Genomic DNA, 21078 nt, shown 5'->3' with positions numbered 1-21078 from the left:
CAGCAGGAAACAGGTGACCAGGAGGAAAATGCAGATTACTCTTTCTACAAGTCTAATGGTAAAGAAGAGAATGATAGTTTGAGAAACCTCAGGATTTTAAAAGGGCCCTTTTAGCATGAAGAATCTTGAATTTTGAGTAGGTTAAAATGATAGAGTAAGAAGAGCTGGAAAAAATGAAGATCACAGAGAGAAAAATGAAAGAAGATAGAATTAAGCAAAGTCCCTATGGAGCTGAATCCACTAAACCATTATACAATGTGAAATTTTAGGTTTCCTAAAATGTTCTGAAGGGGTCTCACTGGTTGACATATTATTAATATATTATACCACATGCTTTTCTGGAGGATGAGAGTAAATAATACTATTGATTCAATGTTTTAAATGATTCTTCGATATATATTCTTTTTAAAGGTTTTTCTATATGCCTTGAGGACAGACGTAAGGAGGTGTAGTTGAACCTGCAGTACAGACATTTTTCCTTAATGCAGATTTAGGTGTTTTCCATTTCTACCTGATCATTCCAAGTGAAATCAGGACAGACGCTGAGCGTCACTCGGAGGACAGTCCGTGTGATGGGCTGAATGGACGCTTCCATTGTAACAGAAGGAATCTGATGAACACATTGTTTGACCTTGAGCCCAATATTCACATGATGCAGAATGTGACCTGCAGGGAAAATGTCACTTAGAAGAAATGTGTCCAGACAGAAAAAAAGCAATATAATCTGACTTGTAAATGGGATTTCAGAGAAGGTGCTTTTATTGCTTGTTTTATGATTTGCTATGTAGAATAGCTGACATTCTTGACCTGGCATGTTTGAATATTTTGTAATAGTTAACTTGAATTAGCAATTCGTAGCTCTGTAAACCAGTATCAAGGTTTTTTCAGCTATTAATAGGGTTCTTAAAATTACTGAGACTTGATAGTGTTTAAACTACTATAAACAGTTCCACTTTTCTCCTAGCCAGTTTAAGACTCATTATAGAAATATTCAGTATTTTGTGAAAACAGTCATTAATTTATTCAAGGCCTATTTCAGAACTCTATCACCATGATGGAAAATGCTTTACTAATCAAACATAACTAACTTATCCATACCATTTCCAGAAAACAAAGATAAAAATATAAAATATGGGCAGTCCAGCACAAAACTAACCACTTATACATATTTTCATAAATGATCAGATTCTGAAATACAGATACAAATGGAGGCACCAGGGTGGGGGTGAGGGTCACAAACAGATGTGACTAACTTTAAACATTTTCCTACTCCAGGACAAGCGACTAAGTGGAAATAGATTCTATCTTATAGTATCAATATTTCTTGTATGTCTTGGTGCTTCATAATATAATTTTTTAAAGCATATTTACAAGTAAATCAAAATGTTTTATGTTCACCAAAGTTTGAAAATCTAAAGTGATTTTCCTTATTTTAATAAAAAATTTGTTACCCAAGGTGAGTAATCTCAACTTCCTAGTTTGTATTCTCAATTTCTCTCTATTTTTATTGATACCTCCCCTTTTCCATTCCATCTGAGAAGTATTCTTCTTATCATACAAGGGACATAACTATCTCAGCCTCTCTACACATCTACGAACCTTTCGCCAGGTCCCTCTATTTCTCCTCAGCCTGACTCCCTTCATGTGTAATGTCTATTCTATTCAGAATCTGAAATATTACCTTATCAATGTTTGTCCAACAGAATGTTAAGGTACATGGCAATGTATGTAGGGATAATTTTTCAACATTATGTGAAAAACATAGAAGACCAAATGCTATTTACACACCGATACCAACTATGTTTAAAGATCTATACGTGTGTAATGATGAAGCTCATTTAGAAACTGAAGAAATGTAGGGTTTAATGTTGACATACTTTTTTGCTGTAATACTGCTGATATACATAACAAAAGACGATGGAATGAAATGAACAAAAGAAATAAATTGAGAATAAGCCTCACTGACTAATTCTCATCATTTGTAGCTAAGATTCTATCTGTAAAATACTCAAGGGTGTGACAATCTAAACTCCATTTTAACTGCTAATTCTATTGCGTAACTTAATAAAATTTAGAGAGACTTTTGCCTGAGTTTAGATCAATGTAAAAGAAATTTCATAAAAATGGTAAAAGTTTATCTTTAGTAATGTGGAAATTCACAATACTTTTTTTTTTACATCAAGTGAAATATTTTAACTGCATGAAACAGTACATTAAAACATTTTTGCTTCCTTCTTACCTATTTCATCTTTCCTCATGTCTTTCAGCTTATCCACAGTAAGATTTTTTTCTTCTAATCTTGTTAGAATGTGTGGTGGTAAGACTGAAAATTGTCTCAAAGGGCTAGCCCAACCCCAGAGCCTCTTGTCGATGACTTTACTAAGATTCAGGAGCCTATAGGTCATGGCAGGCCAACGTTTCCTCAGAGCAATTTCAAAAAGAGCACGGACAATTCTAGCTGCGTTCTGAAGAATGAAAAGGGGGATTGGTGGTTAGGTCCAATGTAATTTTAAATTTGTCAATAAATTTACTAATCTGACTCAGTTTCAGAAGTATGTCTAGCTGCATCCTTTAAGTGTGGGCAACATCTATCCTCATATAACCCTAATTATCTTTATTACTTCTACACAAGAATAATCATATCCTTTATATGTGGATGTTATCCTGTTTAACTCTCCAAGAGTAGCTTTATTTCCCAGTCCTTAGGAAGCTCCACCTCACACCCCCTAAACAGGAATGAAGTAGGAAGAGACAAAAAAAAAACAAAAAAACAAAGTATTTGGGAAGGTGCTGAGGCCATTTTAGAATCTAAGAGACAGCCAAGGATGCCCTTGGGTATATAGTGGAATGATTAAATTTATAAAGCTATTTAAAGAAATAAGGAAGACTTTGGGATCCAGTCAGAGAGAACAATTAGTGACAGAAGAGCAACAAAGAAATACTGATGAGTGTAACTAATCCATATTAATGGCTCCTGTATAAACCAAGCAGTATGCTTACCGCTTTGCATATATTATCTCATTTAATTTTTATGACAACTGCGTTTGACTGGTCTTGTTATTATGATTTTATAGATGAAGATACTAAAGTTTGGTGAGGTTAATAATTTGACCAGGAGAGTTGGTGTCAGAGTATCTATTGAAAGTCAGATCTAAACAATGCCAAACTTAACTCCAAAATTCTAAATTCAGTGATCTGAGGATAACTTCATTAGTAGACATACAGAAAGTTACAATGATTGAAGCCTTTTTTCACATCTCTGTAGTTTGTTTTTCTTCCTTTTCTCTATCATTAACTTTGCAGACTGTTTTATGGAAGATTATTTTTACAATCATGAGTTTAGAGACACCTTACAATATCTATTTTCTATGTTTAAAATAAGATTAACCTTTTATTTCTCCTTAACCTAGAGGAGGCATTACTCAATAAAAATAACAGAAAAAGTATTCTTGATAAATAAAAAATAAAAATATGTCATTACATCTGTATTTGAAAACGAAGAATGTTAAATCTGATCAAAATCATAAAAAGAGATGGAAAAGAGTAAGATTTTAAATAGCAAACAGATGATCCGGCTTGAATTATGAGGTGAAAAATGATCATAAGAATTAAGGACTTTGGTTTTATATTTTACATAAAAAGTGTTATTCATCTTTTGATAAATTCGACTACTTTGTTTCAGTATTAGAAATTTAAGAACAAATGGTATTTGAAGTATGGGGATAGCTGTAACACCTGTTAAAAATTGACGGGATATCTCTTATTAGGCCCAGAAAATGATACGTAAAATGAATATTTTGATTTTTATAGCTATCAAATAGGTCTTCCTACAGCATGCTCAGTTGCTCTTCTAAAAAAATTGCCAGGCTAATTTTCTCAACTGTTTGAAAGTATGTTTTTATATTTCAGAACCTATAGTTGTTCCCTAAAAGTTAAAAGAAATGGAAAGAGAAATCCCATGTGAGAAGATACCAACAAGACATTTTAATCTGAAATGATGTAAATTGCATGGGAATAATGATCAAAATCTCTAACATGTAGAAGATAAATATAGGCCCCTTTATAAAATCATAGAATATCTGAGCTAAGGATTTATCTTAAGGGCTGAGAGAATAAAGTTTCAGAAATATACAAGGAAGTACCAATTTACAGAGCTGAGAGAGTGCTTGTGGAACTACTGATGGCTAAAACTAAAAAAAAGAACACACACAAAAACAAAACAAAACCAACCCCCCCCCCCGCAAAAAACCAACAATAATTTACCTAACATATTCAAGAATGATAAACCCATAATAGCTTTTTTTTTTTTTTAAAGGGATTCTTATAGATATATCCTCAATCTTTTGAGACTGACTTTCTGGGTACCAATCATGAAGAAACTGTAAGTTTTATATTGTAAAGCAATTCGTAAATCAGTCTCTGATGATATCTTCATAATCTTGAATCAAGCAGAAATGTGGCCAGATTGTTCATCCAGAACACAGTAAAGCTTTACCTTTTAGTTAAATCATTAACTATTGCAATATAAAATCATTAGATAAAATAAAATGACGATATTATATTATTTTTCAGAAAAACAGATAAAACAAAAGACTTTAAAAACAATGGTTCCTTATAGAGGCTTTAGGTTTTTGAGAATATATGTATTTTTCTATGGCACAAACATATGTGTTCCAAAATTAAAAATAAAAAAAAAAAAATGTTTTCACCACATCCACATTTATTTTATATAATATATGAAATCATCACCTGGTTTCTTGGTTACTTTGATTAAATTACTGCATTCATTCAAACTGTTTACCAATATATCTTGGTTTATGTTTGCAAATATTTCATGTTTACAGTTATTTCAAAGCACTCTGGGGTATTCATAGCTGTTAATAATAATTCATTTAGGGGCTTCCCTGGTGGCGCGGTGGTTGGGAGTCTGCCTGCCGATGCAGGGGACACGGGTTCATGCCCCGGTCTGGGAGAATCCCACATGCTGCAGAGCGGCTGGGCCCGTGAGCCATGGTCGCTGAGCCTGCGCATCCGGAGCCTGTGCTCCGCAGCGGGAGAGGCGACAGCAGTGAGAGGCCCGCGTACCGCAAAAAAAAAAAATTCCTTTAACACAAGCATACTCTTTCTATATTAAGTCTTTGAGCAAAATTACAAACATAAAATACACAGTGGAATATTTTCTATATTTAAAATAAGATTAACCTTTTATTTCTCCTTAACCTAGAGGAAGCATTACTCAATAAAAATAATTTAAAAAGTATTGTTGATAAATAAAAAATATCTTTTAAAAAAGTACGCCTAGAAGGGAAACCTCTCATTTGAAAGGTAAATACTGAAAACAAAATCTACTTTATATCATATAAAGGCTTGAATATTAAAAACATAAATATTACAACATTTTATACTACAGTAATTTAAGAAACTTAAACATTTAATGAGCTGTAATTTACGGATTAATTTTCCTTCAGTACTCAATTTGTAAGTATCGACAGTAGGAAAGAAAGATTACCTTTTTTATAAAAGATATATCATACTTAATATATGGTATGGGGTATATTTATTAAGCCTTGTTTAATGGTTAAAAACAATTGTTTATATTTCTAATATCTGGGGAATGCTACAAAGGTTCCACAATCTTTTCTTTTCACTTCAAATATTCTTGTACTATTGCCCTTCCTAAGTAAAAGAAGTGAACTTTATCATTTAAAACAGAAAAAAATCAGATATTGATATTTTTAAACTCTAAAATGTAAATAATAGCAACATCAAAAAAAGCCAAACCAACCACCAAATCCCACCCTTGTTCCTGATCTAACAGCATAGATGGCATAAAAAATATACATATTAAACAGAACCAGTTCTAAGATAAAATGGTAATTTGACAGCATGTCACAATGCAATACATTCATAGTATAGCATGAATTAATTCCTTGAATCTCTAAAAGTAACCAAGGAAAACAGGAAGGGAGTAATATTCTTACCTGTGCAACGTATGCAGAATCTGATATAAGGGAGAAACTGTCCACCTCCCCTCGGCTGATATAAGTTTGTAGTAGGATGTTTATTTTCCCATAACTGTTCTCTACACCTCCAGGAGCTGAGAGTTCACAGAAGTTGTTTAATAAGGCATCTAACTCCTCTATTTCCTCTTCTCTGACCTGGAAGAATCAATGTTTCTATAGGATTATTTGGGCTGATTTATTTAAATTTTTATATTGAAATTAAACCACATTGCATGTTTTCTAAAAGTTTCCATCTGTGATAACTCAAGTTTCCTTTTGTATACTAAAATAATAGCAAACTTTTCATAGGTAGCTAATAAAATACAATGAAAAACTATCTTGATGCTGATAAGACTACATTTTATTATTCATCACCAATATTAAAATTGCCATTGACATATACAAATTTGATATGTCACAAAAATTAAGTCTTCTGACGTCACCATCCTTCAACTGATGAGATTTCATTTTTTATTTGACCAGAGTAAAACCTCTGCCCAAATGGATTAGGGCAAACTTGAATTATCTTCAAACGTATCCATTACAGTCATATATTTTTATATGGTATAAGGCATTCACAGCTTAAAGCTGTGAAGTACTATGATTCAAAGTATTCAAGTTTTCACTGTTAATAAGATTAAATTATAATATGGGTACAGAAATATTCATATCTAAGTTTGAATCATGCATGTCCTTTATATTTTCTTCAGCGAACCTTATATTGCAAATAAACCAAAATCTACACACTATATTCTCTGCTAGTTTCATTACTGCAAAACCTATTTAAATTATGTTTGATTTGCAGTAGAGAGCAAAGAATGAGGTCAGGCATGACATACTATCAAAATCTAGGATAGTGGACAATGTTGATAAATGGAAGAACATTGCTGGTACTCAAAATGTGAAGTGTAGGGCTTCCCTGGTGGCGCAGTGCTTGAGAGTCCGCCTGCCGATGCAGGAGACGCGGGTTCGTGCCCCGTTTCGGGAAGATCCCACATGCCGCGGAGCGGCTGGGCCCGTGAGCCATGGCCACTGAGCCTGCGCGTCCGGAGCCTGTGCTCCGCAAATGGGAGAGGCCACAACAGTGAGAGGCCCGCATAACGCAAGGAAAAAAAAAAAAAAAAAATGTGAAGTGTCATACAGCTTATATTGTATCAGGAATAACAATTAATTATGAACTTTTACAAATGAATCAACACATGTGTTATATGCATTTGATTTAAGCTTCAAGTAATCTTACCTTGATTTGATCAAATTCTTCAGCTTTGGAGACTATCGCAAAAATATCACTTTCTGTTTTGTGAGCATCAAAGAATTCATTGAAGGTCTACCAAAGTAAGTGTTATATTTGATTAAAATAGAAGGTCCAGTAAAATATTTTAAATCAAAAAATGTGACTATAAATCACACATTCTAAGAGAACATCTGAGCCCTAGAATATGCAGAGTTATAATGTCTGTAGCATACTGTTCCAAAATCATCATTTTAAACATCATCAAATTTATCAAAGACTGAAAAACATTCCCCAAACAAAATTAGCTAGAAAAGACCTTTAGAAGCAAAAAGATCTATAAAATCAGTTAATGAAACTTACAACAGATATCTAAAACAATGTTCAGCATAACATTCTTGTCTTGGCTCATTTTCAGCATGGGCATATGTAAATCTGCACCATTCATCAACTTAAAGCTGATCATATATCACATAAAATTCAGAGAGGAATAACTAAAAATATGTAACTTAAGATTCCGGCAAATATATCACAACATTGCTAGTTAGGGCATAAAGAAATTCAGGAAACTGGAAAGAAAAAAAATCAAAACAAAAACAAAGCTGAAGAAAGGCTACAGTCCCTGAAAGACGGCTGCAAACAGGCTTAAGATGTAGTTTGGCAGCAACACACTACCAAGTGGACAAATGAGAAAGGTAACTTAATGGACAAAATGAGTGGACATGAGTAGGTGATGGCAGCAACAGAGGGCGAGCGAAAATGTTTTGGGTTGAGGAACCACCAGATCATGGTTGTGAGTAATATATGTTAAAAGACTTTGAAGAAACCTAAAGTGCTGTACAAACACAATATTTATGTGCGGCAAGACGAGGAAAAGCTATTATGCATGTGAAAATGTTTTCTGAAACATGGTATCTACATAATAAGCACATGTTAAATAAGTACAAAACAGATTTCATATAGGCCTTGGTGTTCATATTTCTGAAGAAATTTCATTTTAGTGATTTCTATTACTTTTTCATTTAAAAAACAATTTTAAGAATAAAAATTAAAATGAACATTAAAAAAAAATCAAACTTTCTCTCTATAAAAAGAGTAAAGAGTAAAAATTCATCTTAATCCAACTCCCTTCAAATTTAAGTCCTCTCCTCACAGGTAATCACTATTAAGTTTTCCCATGTATTAACATGTGAAGGTACATACGTAGGTATAGAAATACACACGAAGACAAGTATATATTCTTTAAAATGTAGATATTATAGTGGCACCCTACCTTACATAAGATTACATTAAAAGGTAACAGGCAAGGATACAATTGTGTAGTAAAAATTACCTTTGAAAAATCTCTTCAATTATCCAAACAGTACAGCTCATTGCCCTGATATTTTCATTAGTTTTTATAATTCTTTTTAGTCAGTGTTTCTCAATAACTTGCAATTAATTTTTCAACTTTTTATTCATGGATATCATTAAGCCATCAGCCCCCACTTTAAATCATTCAGGCACTCATTCCAGAGGTCTCACCAATGTGCTCAATGGTTTTAGGTTTGGGTGCGTCTGCTTCTTGGGATATACTCATTGAACGGGATGGCAAGAGGGTCCTGAATATTTATAGTTCTATTTTTTTTCTTATCTTTACTGAGTGTATGTTGTTGAATTCATAAAAGTCAAATGCATTTTGTTCTATTAGTAGCTTTTGTTATTTTGCATGAATACTATATTTTGAAGTCTAGAAAGTATTTGCATCTAAAGACAAACATATTATTCTGTTTGTTCCACTCAGTATACTACCTCAATAGTGCTGTATTTAATATAGTAGTGGCTGGCAGTTCTACCCAAATCAGTTGAGGAAAAATATCCAGTTCGTTCCTCAAAACGAATCATCCGAGCTTTGTCTAGTTTCCGTCCAACTTCAATGACCAACTGTTCTCGATGCTTTGCTAATGTTGGGTCAATCTACAGGAAAAAAAAAACACTTGAATAATTCTTCAGAGAGTCATCATTTGCAAATGTATACCTGTTATGGAAATTAAAATTTTCTGTTGATGCTTTAGTTAGTATAAATTTTTATTATAATTTTAAAAGAATGCATTTTTTTAAAAGATAGGACATAATTAGAAAACACTTTATTCCATTAAATAAAGAAAGCTTTAAAATTAACTAAAATTATTAATCTGTATATTATCTTCAGATAGTAATATTTTAGAATCTGAAATTCCTGTATAGTCTTATAATCTTTAAGATTAATAAGGATTAGGAATTAGATACATGAAAAAAAATCACTGCTTTCTCCCTCCCACACTAAAATAAATAAGAATTTAAAAATATCAAACCACAGTCCTATTTAGAGAAATGATAGTGAGAATGCTCTCCTCTGTTCAAATAAAGGTATACAAAAATAAATTAAAAGTCATCCTTTCAAAAGCATGGTTTTAGTGTTCTAGCAGTTTTTATAACTGTTGATGGGAAAACCCATTCTGCCTATAATGGTAACAGAAGCAAAGAGTAAAATCAATTTGACAATGAATTTCTGAATAGTTTAGAAATTATTACAGTATTTTTCTAAGCAGAAAGGACATTTAACATAAGATATTAACAAACATTCCTGTTACTATGATGTGTGTGTGTATATAAATATATGTATATATTTATAGCTATAAAGTGAAGTATGACCTTTAAAGGGGGGAGGGGGAAGTATAAAATACTTTAGAAATCAGTTAATGTTAATACTCCTACCACTTGTTCTAACTTAGATTTTTATGGCAGCTTAATCATGCATCAAATATAGCTAAAATAAATGAGCAAATCATAATGAGGCAAAGGAAAATCAACCGTAGGGAAGTAAGATGGAATCCAGTCACATTAGCAAATACAAAAAGTCTTAAATATTTTCTGTAGGTAGCATACTGTATATTTCAGGCTCATCTGATGAAACCATTTTATTAATCACATATTATTAAACCATTAAAAAGAATTAAACTACATGATCTGTGTTAATTCACATGAGTTTTGTGGCTACACATTCTTTTTGAGTAATAAAATAAAAACACTTAGGTCAAAAAAATAAAAAGGTAAGATTCTCTGAACTGTGAAGGTTGTAAAACTTTGTATCTCAGAAAGGAAAAAAACCCACTTTTTATACTAGAAAATTATAAAAAAATGACTTCCGATATTAACCTGGTACTTAAACAAAAATCAATTGATGTGTTTATCTTGTCCCAAGATTTGAGATGCCTTAGCCCATGAAAAAATACATGTTGTGCTTGGTCTTCCTTTACCCCTTCAGAATATTTTCATAGTGCCATTGACTCTTTTCACAAAACCCACATTTGTAATAAGAATAGCTAGTGCCGGGCTTCCCTGGTGCGGCAGTGGCTGACAGTCTGCCTGCCGATGCAGGGGACACGGGTTCGTGCCCTGGTCCGGGAAGATCCCACATGCCGCGGAGCAGCTGGGCCCGTGAGCCATGGCCGCTGAGCCTGCGCGTCCGGAGCCTGTGCTCCGCAACGGGAGAGGCCACAACAGTGAGAGGCCCGCGTACTGCAAAAAAAAAAAAAAAAAAAAAGGGGAAGAATAGCTAGTGCCTTATTCTTTAAAATTTATAAAGGTACAGGTTACAATACGCCTACATTTTATAACTGAGAGCGATCTGGTTGTAAAAGATATCCATTTGAAGATTAGCACAGGTTTTAACTGAGAAGAAGAATAAAGGTAGTTGAATTTCCCCATCTACAGTAAACCTAAGTATAAAAACCAAATGATTTCAGATGAACAGCTTCATAACTACTTGCTGCTGCTATTTTTCTTCTTTTTTTTCCCCTCCTAAATCTTGTTTCAATTTTCCCATGGTCAAAGTTACTGTATATGAAAAGGAAAGATTAAAAAAAAGATAGGCAACTGCTTTGATACAAAATGGAACACACACACACACACACATACAAAGTTATCATTATTAGTAAATAGAGGAAAACTATAATTCCAAGTTAAATTCGACTTCTTTGCTAATTTTGATTTAACACTAATGAATATCAATATGATGGTGGTGAAATCGTATTTTCATTAGACAACAACTGGATTTTATCTGTAATTAGGAAACATTTACAGGGTATAAAGCAGAGTTCTAAAGAAAAGACAAGATCTCACAGAATCTGTAAGCTATGTGGACCACAGAGCTGTGAAGTTTATAGGAAGAGCTGTGACCACATGCATCTGATTCTGAGTCTATGTACACAGCAGAACTGATCCAGCCTCCAAACTGTTAAGATAGTGACTCATTAATGCTATCTTTTAATTTAGGAACAAAGGCTTAGAAGGACTTGATAAGAAGAATATACTGTATATAATATAAGCCTATCATTAAAAGTGGTTTGTAAGTTTCCTCATGTCTGGTTTATTCTAAAAACTAAATTTAAAAAATATAGTTAAAAAAACATAGCAAAATACTAATATCAAATGGAAACTTACCTGAGCAGTAAATTGATAATAACATAAAGATCAGTGGAAAAGATATATAAAGAAAGTGAAAAAACTTACCAGGGACAAATTTAATTTTCCTTAATATTTTCTAAAAAAAGATTAAAGCTCTTTGTTTTTCTTCCAGGTACCTAAATATTTTCAGATGAGCAGAAGTAGCAAATATTTATCCTCATATCATGAAAGGATTACAAAACTAAAAAGGAGGTCTGACTTTTTTTTTTAGCAAATGAGTTTTCTACCTGATAAGCCTTGTGACTGATGCCATACACTAATGGATTTGCTCTCATCCGTACATAAAGATAAGTGTAACTTATCCACTTCACTGCTTCTTCCACATTAGTAACTGTTCCCAGAGCAATCTGCAAATCAAAAATGTAACAAAAGTTAAACTAATGCGTTAAAGTTGAATATAAACATTACTTCAAAGACCATTTTGTTGAAAGCTAAGTTTTTAAAATACATCATTATGCTGTATTTAAAAGAAGGTAAGCACAATTATTGGACATGATGTTTCTCCAATTAATTAAAAATCAGTCCTGCCTCATTTAATTGAGAACAGTACATTAGAAATGCTATCTTCCCAAACTTTACTTATTATTATGGCATTTGATTAGTTTTCCCATTTGAATTTAATTCCATATAGTATTATAAACATTTTGATATTCATTAATTTTTCTTCTTCATTTTGCTTCTTTTAAATTTTGGTTTCATTTTATGTGACAACATTACTGACAATTTTAAATGTGACTGCACCACAATCAAAACAACATAATATTGCTGATTCTATCCCTCTTTGTTGTGATTTTGTATACTGTCATTACCGAAATCACAAAGAGCATAACATTAGTACTTTTTTCCTCTAAAGATACCCATTTGCAGCATAGCTAGTATAAATATATAATATAAATACAATGGTAAATGCAGTAATTTTTGCATAAAACACAATCATATTTTATTGGGACTTATACATATTAATAATACATACACTTTAAAAAGATCATACAAGAACAGGGAGTGGTTTTAATTTTTTATTGGTAAACTTAAAACAACCTATGGAAAAAACAGATATTTATACTTTTGAATTATAATAAACACTGGGTAATTCTTTAGATTATATTCTGAAAGAAAATATAATTTTTAACATAGCATTTTAATGTAGCTTTATAACATGTTAATTTAATGAAACCAAAGGTTAATTATTTTAAAACACAACAATAACATACAAAATCTGTGTAATAAAGGGAATTGTTAGAAAATGACCTTGAGCCAGAATTGCAGTGAAAAGTTTTCTTAAAAATACATTTCTTTAGGGCTTCCCTGGTGGCGCAGTGGTTGAGAGTCCGCCTGCCGATGCAGGGGACACGGGTTCGTGCCCCGGTCCGGGAGGATCCCATGTGCTGCGGAGCGGCTGGGCGCGTGAGCCATGGCCGCTGAGCCTGCGCGTCCACAGCCTGTGCTCCGCAACGGGAGGGGCCACAACAGTGAGAGGCCCGCGTACCGCAAAAAAAAAAAAAACTAAAAGTAAATAAATGGTAAGGTAGATTCTATCTACCTTAAAAATTACACTATCTTGAAATATGTCACACAGAGAAAGACAAATACTGTATGATCTCCCTTATACAAATAATCTAAAAACATCAAACTCAAAGAAACAAAGAACATAAAGGAGGTAGCCAGGAGTTGAGGGGTAGGGGACATGAGGAGATGTTGGTTAAAGGGTACAAACTTTTAGGCATAAGATGAGTAAGTTCTGGATCTAATGTACAGCATGGTGACTGCAGTTAATCATACTACACTGTGTACTTGAAAGTTGATTTAAGAGTAGAGCTTTAATGCTCTCATCATGACAACAAAACAAAATGGTTATTATGTGAGGTGAAGGATGTGTTTACTAACTTTATTGTGGTAAACATTTCACAAATACATATGTGTGTCAAATTATTGCATTCTACAAGTTAAACTTACAAGATCATATGTCAATTATATCTTCATAAAGCTGGAAAAAATAAATTTACATTAATGTATTTACAAATGACTAAACCACCCACAATATAAGTAAATACAATATAAGGAAAAAATAAATTTACATTAATGTATTTACAAATGACTAAACCACCCACAATATAAGTAAATACATTAATGTATTTACAAATGACTAAACCACCCACAATATAAACATACACTTCCTAAAATGTGAACTGTACGAGTTTCCACAAAATAAAGAGTAACAAGAACTAAAATTTAGCTAAGGAGTTAGTTCTACAACACTTCCTAAATATTAACAAGTAACACAGTTAAACATTTTCTAGTCTGCTTAAGCAAAGGAAACTAGTTTGATGATATGGCTAAAAATCCGACAGCGTCCTCCATTTGTGATTCTATTATTTGACAGCCAAATTGTGTTAATCCCCTTATGACTTACAGATATTTTAAAATAACACCACACAACTCCTAAGAGTAGAAAATTTTATATAGGATATAGTAAGCTTGCTATTATTATACTTTCAAAATCAGACTCAGTAAATTAACAATAATAAATAATTACCTATTGTCAGGTAGTGAGAAGAATAAAGGAAAAGATGAAGTAGGTACCAAAAACTGGATCAAGTAATGCAAGTCTCCCAAATGTTCACCAAAAAGCTAAAGACTACTCAGAAAAATGAATGTAAATTTATAATGGTACATTGTATTGTGAGATGAATCTTTGAATGCCACCTAGTGACAAAAACAAAAATTTACTTGCAAATATCTGTGGTCTAGTGGCTACTTAGTACAGGAGCCTTTTATAAAACAAGTATTTTTCACAGTATCTCTCTGAAATTTATTCATTCATCTCAATAATCATATAGGAAGTCAGTAACAAGACTGCACTATGTAAAGTATAAAGTACAATGGATATGGCAATAAATAGAGCATGGTTCCTGGCCTCAGGAAGTCTGTAGTCTTACAGGTGAGATACATGTAACAAATTAAGATGACATCTATGAAACCATTATCCACAGTGCCTAGGACATAATATGTATTCAAAAATGCTTTGAAAGAAAAACACCTAACATGTGAAACTTATAAAAGTGCCATTAGTATATAGTGTAACATAGCTTTACGCCCTAAGTAAAAGAGGGGGAAATAAAACTACCCCAAATCCATAATTTAGAAGTAAGGCTCAAAGTATCACTTTGTATCTAATTTACCTATTTAAACTTTAGCCATTAAGGTTATCTTAATTGTTTATTTGTATGTGTTTTTCAAAAAGTTAGTTGAAACCATATAAAACTAAACAAGCAAATATAATAATCATATGTATATAAATACATATGTATACACAAACCCCTTTAGTAACTGTATGAAAACACCATTTATGCCACCATTCATTTACTTATTCCCCTAAAATTTGAGTGCAGGTAGTAAGTATGATTGGGGCTGAGGATAAAGGGACTATAAGATAATGTAACTGCTACAATTCTGTACCGAATAACAACTTGGCACAGGTGTTTGTTAAATTTTCACAACAATCTAGTGATATTATTCCTATTTTATACATGGGAAGACTGGTACTTTATAGGTGATGTGAGTAGAGTAAGGGACTGTCTAGAGCAGAAGACCTGTGCTGGAAAGTAACCAGAGCCAGAACTGGGAAGGTGTCAGACTGCTGAGGCCTTATATCCAAGGACAAAGTGTTGGTACTATGCCCTGCGGAGATGGGAGGAACTCTGAATAAAGAATGTACGTAAGATTATAGAAAGATTAATACATTTTAAAGTATGGACCATAGGGGGACTGGCACAGAATAGGTAAGAAATTAATGTCACCTATGAGAGAACAGTTTCACATGTGAAACCGTGAAACAATACCCAGTAATGTCTGCTGAATAAATTTTAATAAGCCTCAAACAAGCTTCAGTGTTTCTCTCAGTGCAAAATTAAGAGGCTTTATATAGGGCTGGGACTTGTGAGCTTTGGCATTAATTAGCATTCAGGAGTCAGCCCCATTAGGCATCAATCAGCAAAGATGTCTCATAAAATGTCTGCATTAAAATGATACCTTAATATGATACTTTCTCCAGTTCTTCTAAACTAGTGTTATCAAAGATATTAGTATGGGCAACATCCTAATCTAACGTGACCTTGATGTTGATCACTGCTGCTGTACAGTCTTGCAAAGATTTTCGGAGTCTAAAGACTTAAAAATCCATTATTACCTTAAGAGCACAGCACACATTCATTTTATAAACTAATTTCACACTTGGCTTCCACAGATTACCAAATTTAATTTCACACTCAACTATAATTTAAGGGAGTTTGTTTCCCTAAGAAGAAAATTTACTTTAAATGGGAGGTAGTCTAGTAGACAAAATATGATAAAGAATTTTTAGCAATGGCTATACTTCACCATATTACTTCACCATATTACCTAAAAATTTCAGGGTATATGTTTCATTATTTGAACGCCATTTATGGCATTAAATGGAATTATCGTTACAGTTAGTTGACATTTCTGAAAATGACAAACCCTAATAAGTATTTTATGAATATGAGGTGAATCTATGGGCTACAACTGATTTTTTATTTGGCTTGACCAAATAGTTTCATTTATTTTATTATAGTCCCTAAGAAAAAGAATTTCTTGAAGACCAGAGAAGTATTTTACTCACCTGTGTCTTCTGTATAAAAAATCACCATTTTGTGTTTAATTTACCACTTACAAAAAGCTATCAAGGAAAATAATTCTAAGTTTACAAAGATGTAGTCTTTCTTGAAATGCTTTTCTAGAAAAATTGTATAAAACAGCCTTTCTGGGCTTCCCTGGTGGCGCAGTGGTTGAGAGACCGCCTGCCGATGCAGGGGACACGGGTTTGTGCCCCGGTCTGGGAAGATCCCACATGCTGCGGAGCAGCTGGGCCCGTGAGCCATGGCCATCGAGCCTGTGCGTCCGGAGCCTGTGCTCCGCAACAGGAGAGGCCACAACAGTGAGAGGCCCGCGTACTGCAAAAAAAACAAAAAAAAACAAACAGCCTTGCTTTTTATTGTAAGTCAGAGAAATTATTACTACCATTTTGGAAAATATTTAGTCCTGGTCTTAGAAGAAGGCAAATGGTAGGTTGATTAATACAGAGAAATGTATTCACCTTTAAGTTACTATATTTTATATATCAGAAATCTAGGCTATAATAAGAAGACTAAGTTTGTAGTTAAAAAGACCTGCGTTTGAATACTAGCTCCAAAAGTTAGTACTTGAATGACCTTTGGCCAGTTACCTATCTCTCTGAGGACAATAATATCTCCTTAGTAGCAGTACTGAGAGAATATACAAAAAGCACCCAGCAGGTTTGTGCATCCTCAGTCCACTGAAGGATTACTATTACTATCTTTGTACATTACTATTACTATCTTTGTACATTAGACTAATCCATCATAGATACTGGTGACCCATGACCAAGACCTAATTATTTAAACCATGTCATCATAGTAGGTAATGAGGATTGAAACTGAGATATATTTCCTTTGGAGATATTCCTAATATCATAATTTATTTCCTAATCATTTTCACTTTCTTGTAATTATACTACTAGAAACCAGCATCTTTCATGATTTTTTTCTAACTTCCAACTAGATCTTCTAAACCTTACCTAACCCTCTGAACCCAGATTTACCACCTTCATGAACAAAGCCTTTCCTGATAAGCTGGGGCCAAAAGTATTTTCTCCTTCTACTGAATCCTTCTTTAGAACTTATTACTCACCAACATTATTGCACTGTGTTTTTGTGTCTTTTTCTCCCCTTTTGGACTATATACTCCTTAACAGAGGAAACTGCATACTGAGTGTGTTTTTCATCCTCTAAAAAGACTTCTAAATAACATGAATAGAATGTAAGTGAAATTTCTGTAATATTTCAGTTCAAATATTTCACTTATTCATTTATTTAATAGTTATATCCCACCTACTTTCAAAAATTGTTTGAGTCAACTTTAATGGTAAGAAGGGATATAGGAAAGAAGTAGGAAAGTGTTGGATGACAGAGCAACAATTAAAAATGCGGTGAAAACAGCAAAACCTCATTTGATTGTTTGACACACAGACTCTTAAGAATGTTCATCCTCTTTACCAGTTAAGATGTTATCTAGGCTTCCAGGGTCTGCTATTTAAATCTTAACACAATAATGGTGACTATACAAGTCACCTGTGAAACTGTTCTCTCATAGGTGACATTAATTTCTTATCTACGGAGTCTTATTAGTGAAAGTGTTATGTTTGTACCTCCAAGAAAAGGAAATAATTTTCTTTGTAGCAGCCTATTAAAATGTCAAGGTTTATCTTGACTGCGGCTTTTTAATGTAAATGTTTGAGCCTAACTGAATTCCTAACATGTGATGTCACTCAGAATTCTGATAGGGTCCAGTAAAATTTGGCCTTAAAGACATAATTCTGAAAATGAAAGGTATAACAAAAATATTATTTTACACAATGGCAGAAAGGTGGTCAACATAAGTTACTGTGATAATTTTATTTTAAGATCTTAAAGTATAGGGACTAAACTCATATGTGCTTGCTCTTCTCCAGAGTATTTACTGGAAGGTTTTATATGTAAAGCTAACCTATAACTATTTGTGAATGGTTGCTATGGTTGAAAATTCTAGAATTAAAACAATAAAAGTAATCCTGAGTAAAAAAACCCAAAAAACAAAATCAACACAAACACACATCACACATGAAATAAACTATAATATTGTAGCTCAATTTAAGCAATCATATTTTCTATAACAAAGTTAATCAAATGATCTAAGACAGAAGAGCATTATTAACCTTATAAAAACTTTATAAAATACTTCCTAATAAACTTTATTGAAGTGCAGGACAAATATAGTTGTTGTTATTGCTATGTCTGTTTCCCCAGTCTGTATAGCTTTGGTTAGATTTCTGTCCTATAACAAAACCTCATGATTTAAAAGTATAGTCTTTAAGCAATGAGTTCTTATCAGTTAATCATTTGCATTCTATATTGCTCTGAACTAATCAATAATATTGCCATTCCACCTCTTGTGTCTTGTGACTGCATATGAAATAAAATGTATTATTAAATATCATGAAATAGCAATCAACTCAAACTTTATTTTTCTTGGTCATTCTTGAAGCTGATGATTCTATTCCAACCTTTAACTCATTAGATCTTACCTCTGCATTTAGGTTATCTGCAAGGCTTTCCAGAAACTGACTCTCAATTGGGTTTTGTTGAGTGAGCAAAGAAAGGTAATGGCTGAGTTTATCATGGGTTGTTATGATGATTCCTTCCCCAAATTTGTCAAATTGTGGTCTTCCAGCTCGACCAAATATCTGCATGACATCTAAAATTCCAAGGTCAACAAAGGAGCCTCTTTTTGCAGCATATATTTGTGTTCCCTAGATGAGGAAAAGTTAATAAAAATTTACATAAACACACACAAATATAATCCTGATGAGCTGAATACTGAAATTAGGCAAATATGGCAAGATCTCAAAAGTGTACTTTAACTAATCCTTTCATCATCTGTGATAGCGTTAAATTTTCACAATATAAACTACATTCTTTTGGAGAATATAGTTCTGACCTTAAATAAATAACATTCAAAGTCACTGAAGCAGCCAAATCAATATTTTCAAATAAATCAATCCACAGGTTTGTTTTAAGATACCACAAATCCATGCACAAAGGAAGGTAAGCTCTCACCTTAATAATAACAGCATGAGCAGGAAGATTGACACCCCAGGCTAATGTAGCTGTACAGACCAGGACTTTGATATGCCCATTAAAAAACAAGCTTTCAACCAAATTTCTGTCTTGCCGAAGCATTCCTGCATGATGAATACTAAAACCATCTGGAAATAATTCTCGTACTTGTTTATTTCTTGACTTTTGCACCTAGAGTAGATATCAACAAAACATAAAAGTGTTATTTAGCATTTAAAAGCAATTGTTATTTATCGTCTCTTGAATGAGTTTATCAAAGAGCGCACAGAATTATTTTTAAGTATCTTAAGGTCTTACTAAGTCTTAGTATATAATGCTTTATACAAAATCATTAAAAATTATATTCTATCTTAAAAAATAGGTAACCCTGAACATGGCACAAAATCCAAAAGGAAAGAAGGTAAAAGCAAGTGTCTCTTTCACTCAGGTGTCCTCTTCTTGCAATCAATCAGTATTACCTGCTTCCTATCCTTTCAAAAAAGCTCTATTAAAAATAAGCATAAATCTCAGTGGCTTCCAACTCATTCAGAGTAAAGGCCAGAGTCCTTAGGATGCAAGACCTACAGAAATCATTCCCATTCCTGAACCTCACTTACTTACTCAGGCCCGACACAAGAGCTGGCTTTTTCTCTAAGTGCCCCCCCAACTTTTTTTTTTTTTTTTTTCACAAATCCATACCTGCCTCAGGGTCTTTACACTTTCTGTTCCAGACCCACTGCCTTGGAAGCCTTTCCCCCGTTACTGAGATGCCCCTGGTTCCACGGGACATGCGCTCCTTCTCATAGTAAGAGCCAATAAACCCAGCTGTGCTTCCCCAACACCTGTGGTCCTGCTGATCTCTAACAGGAGGGCACCGGCCACCTGTCTTAGCTCCTCAACTTTACATCTGCCCTGAATATACTAACTTCGCTTCTGAGGTCCGTTCTTTGGCCTGGTCTGACCTCAGATGTGGGATATGGTCCACTTATCTGCAATCTGTATGAGTGCCACAGCAGATCTTACAAAATTCACTGACGACTCACTGTACAACGGGGAAATTTTTTTCTGCAAAATTAAAGACTACGGATTAACAAAAGTGTTCATATAGTCAAAGCTTCTGTTTGGGCATCACATCCTGTGCTTATTTGCTACTGCTCTGAAAATTTCACGATCAACATCTTGATAGCTTCTTTTGAAACAGCGTTTTCCATAGTTTTCATGTAAGGGGCACTACACTGGCAGGGAATGGGGTTCTAGTACAGTCACAGTGATTATCTCTAAGGTCACTTAAAATTTTAAACTTCTAAATTAACAATAATTAACTATGAAAATGATCTAAGAAAACTGCACTCCATGAAATCTGCTACAGACATAAAATGGAAGGGAAAACATTAACAAACCCCACCATCTAGTGGCCATCCAAGTAAATAACAACTTAGAATTTTGAGCCTTGTTGAGTCCCAAGCAAAATACACATATACACAAAAAAGTTATCTTCATTAAGTTTCAAGGGAAGGGTATTATTTCATTTTTGTGCCGTGTAGCCAGCCTCTTAGAAATAATTGTATAAATATACTTTATTATTAACTACATTTGGGTCATATTGCCTTAACTTCCATCTTTTCAGACGTGTGTTATTGTCGGTCTCACAAATACGGGCTCCACG

The 21078-nt window shown here is 33.4% G+C and overlaps 1 protein-coding gene across 1 annotated transcript in view; it reads right to left on the bottom strand.

Moving 5' to 3' along the window:
• The window catches only part of ASCC3 (activating signal cointegrator 1 complex subunit 3), a 317774-nt gene that overhangs the window by 122193 nt on the left and 174503 nt on the right, over positions 1–21078 (bottom strand). The window contains exons 15-22 of the mRNA XM_007469886.1: positions 19413–19604; positions 18881–19105; positions 11949–12068; positions 9025–9189; positions 7243–7329; positions 5982–6158; positions 2240–2465; positions 512–666 (exon numbers count right to left, since the gene is read on the bottom strand). Coding sequence (XP_007469948.1) covers positions 512–666; positions 2240–2465; positions 5982–6158; positions 7243–7329; positions 9025–9189; positions 11949–12068; positions 18881–19105; positions 19413–19604 — 1347 coding nt within the window. The remainder of the gene's footprint in view (positions 1–511; positions 667–2239; positions 2466–5981; positions 6159–7242; positions 7330–9024; positions 9190–11948; positions 12069–18880; positions 19106–19412; positions 19605–21078) is intronic.

The sequence above is a fragment of the Lipotes vexillifer genome, unplaced genomic scaffold (genome assembly GCF_000442215.2).
Source record: "Lipotes vexillifer unplaced genomic scaffold, Lipotes_vexillifer_v1.1 scaffold2083, whole genome shotgun sequence".
NCBI lineage: Eukaryota > Metazoa > Chordata > Mammalia > Artiodactyla > Lipotidae > Lipotes > Lipotes vexillifer.
The sequence above is the reverse complement of the archived record's forward strand: the minus strand, read 5'-3'. Positions and strand labels throughout refer to the sequence as shown.